This window comes from Penaeus monodon, chromosome 6 (assembly GCF_015228065.2).
Source record: "Penaeus monodon isolate SGIC_2016 chromosome 6, NSTDA_Pmon_1, whole genome shotgun sequence".
Classification (NCBI taxonomy): domain Eukaryota; kingdom Metazoa; phylum Arthropoda; class Malacostraca; order Decapoda; family Penaeidae; genus Penaeus; species Penaeus monodon.
Window position 1 is genome coordinate 39,920,042 of NC_051391.1, and position 2,500 is coordinate 39,922,541.

The 2,500-nt window shown below is 22.4% G+C and overlaps 1 protein-coding gene across 1 annotated transcript in view; it reads right to left on the reverse strand.

Annotated features, from left to right (window-relative positions):
- Window positions 1–2,355: 2,355 nt before the first annotated feature.
- Window positions 2,356–2,500, reverse strand: part of LOC119573999 (transcriptional regulator ATRX-like) — a 71,602-nt gene continuing 71,457 nt past the window's right edge. Inside the window, exon 35 of the mRNA XM_037921097.1 lies at window positions 2,356–2,493. Within this exon, the coding sequence (XP_037777025.1) occupies window positions 2,458–2,493 (36 nt within the window). The 3' untranslated portion in view covers window positions 2,356–2,457. The remainder of the gene's footprint in view (window positions 2,494–2,500) is intronic.

Below are 2,500 nucleotides of genomic sequence, written 5' to 3' on the forward strand. Positions count from 1 at the left end.
CCTCCGGTTTCATACCCGGAGTGACCTAGGTTCGAGTCCTGGTCAGGGAGGGTTGTTATTTATCGATATCAATGCGGCCATTGCATATTCCATCTTCATAAAATATACCTCAGGACATCTGACTTAGGATTTGAATGCTAAATAAATTTCACCAAGTGCCCACGGGAAGTGAGCGTAAAACTTCGCTGTCATTACTCAAATGTGAGTAGACAGGTAATGTCTATGGAGCTAGTAAGATCTAGTTGCACACTCCTTTTAGTGGGTTGTGTGGCATGGCTGGTTTAGCACTGGCCTCGGTTTCATACCCGGAGTGGACCTAGGTTCGAGTCTGGTCAGGGAGGGTTGTTATTTATCGATATCAATGCAGCATTGCATTATTCCATCTTTCATATATATATATATATATATATATATATATATAATATATATATATATATATATATAATATATATATATATACACACACACACACACATAATATAATATATATATATATATATATATATAATATATATATATATATATATTTATAACTATATATATATTTTATAATATATACACACACACACACACACACACACACACACACACACACACACACACACACACACATACGCATACGCACACGCACACGCACGAACACGCGCACACACACATGTATATTTATATAATTATATATAATATATATATATTATATATATATATATATATATAATTAATATATATATATATATATATATATACATATATAAATATAATATATTTATTATATATATATTAATATATATGCTATTTTTTTTTTTTAAATAATATTGCATATTATATTTATACTAATTATATATATAATATATATTAATGCAATATTATATATATATATAATATATATAATTAATATAAATATAAATATATAATATTATATATATAAAAATATATATATATATATATATATATATATATGAATAATATATATATTATATTATATACATATAAAATAGAATATAATATATAAATAGATATATTATATCTATCTTACTAAATATCTTGTATTATTAGATTATATAATAGTTAATATATTATATAATATACTATGCATATATATTTATATTATGCATATATAATATATATATCATTTTGATATATCATTTATATTATTTTATAATATATATATATTTATAATAATATAATATATAATATATTTTAATATATCATATATATATATATATATATATATAAATATATATCATATACTATAGATTATATATCTATATATATATTATATATATATAAAATATATATATATTATATAATTATATATATATATATATATATATATATATATATGCATATTATATATTATAGAATATATATATATATATATATATATAATATATATAATATATATGCATATATATATATAATATATATAATATATATATATAATATATATATCTTATATAAAGCTTGGAATATAAATATAAAATAAATTGTTGACAAATGCACAGCTATGATAATTTAGACATTCTACTGACCTCTTACACAGTAATAAAATATTATGAAAATGATAATAAATTACCGATCTTTAATCCGCACAAAAATGCATTTTATACTTCTTATACTTTCTGTTCCAATTCAGGAAAGGAATAACTAAGATATTTTTGGTATACATATAAAAGAGGGAGAAAGTAAAAAAAAAAGAGGAGTATTTTCTTCTTAACTGAAATATCTTTGTTTATTTAAATGAAGTAAAAATCCATATAGCACAGAAAAATTAAGAGTCTATTGTACAAAATGAAAATATCTTTATCACATAAATGCAGAATCATTGTGTAATACGAGCCACTTTCTGGTATGCCAATTGCTTTCATGTACTGAATTCAGAATGAATGGCATCAATCCCAGTTAATTTACAAAATGCACAGAATTCAGGGAGTAAAATTCTTAGGAAGAGTTAGTGTACGAGAAAGCATTTATTTTTGTTTTTGTTTTTGCAAAACATCTAAGATAACATAAATAGTTATACTTACTACCTATATGGTTTTAAATACCATGTCAAGCTCATATACCAATAAAAAAAAAAAAAAATATATATATATATATTCCCCTTCAAGAGAACATGCCTGTTATGGTTACATTGCCCAATTAATGTAGGTAAGACATAATGCAACTTCAGAAGTCTATCCACAATAGGATATATTTGGGAAAACATTAATAACTTTAATAAAATAATTTGAATAAAATTATTATAATAAAAGTTATCATAACAGTGGCATAAAAAAAAATCTAAATAGTATATTGATATCAATATTTGAAAATACCAAGAAAAATTACTATGCTCATGAAAAGAAAAGACAAACAAATAATAGCTGTGCATTCTATGATATTCCTTTGTTATACAAGATTTGTCCATTGTACATTCTCAGGAATTCCATGATTGTGTGGGCTCTACAGTAATGCACCTCAGTCAAGCATGATCACATCATTTGATGTAGGATTCTGAAAA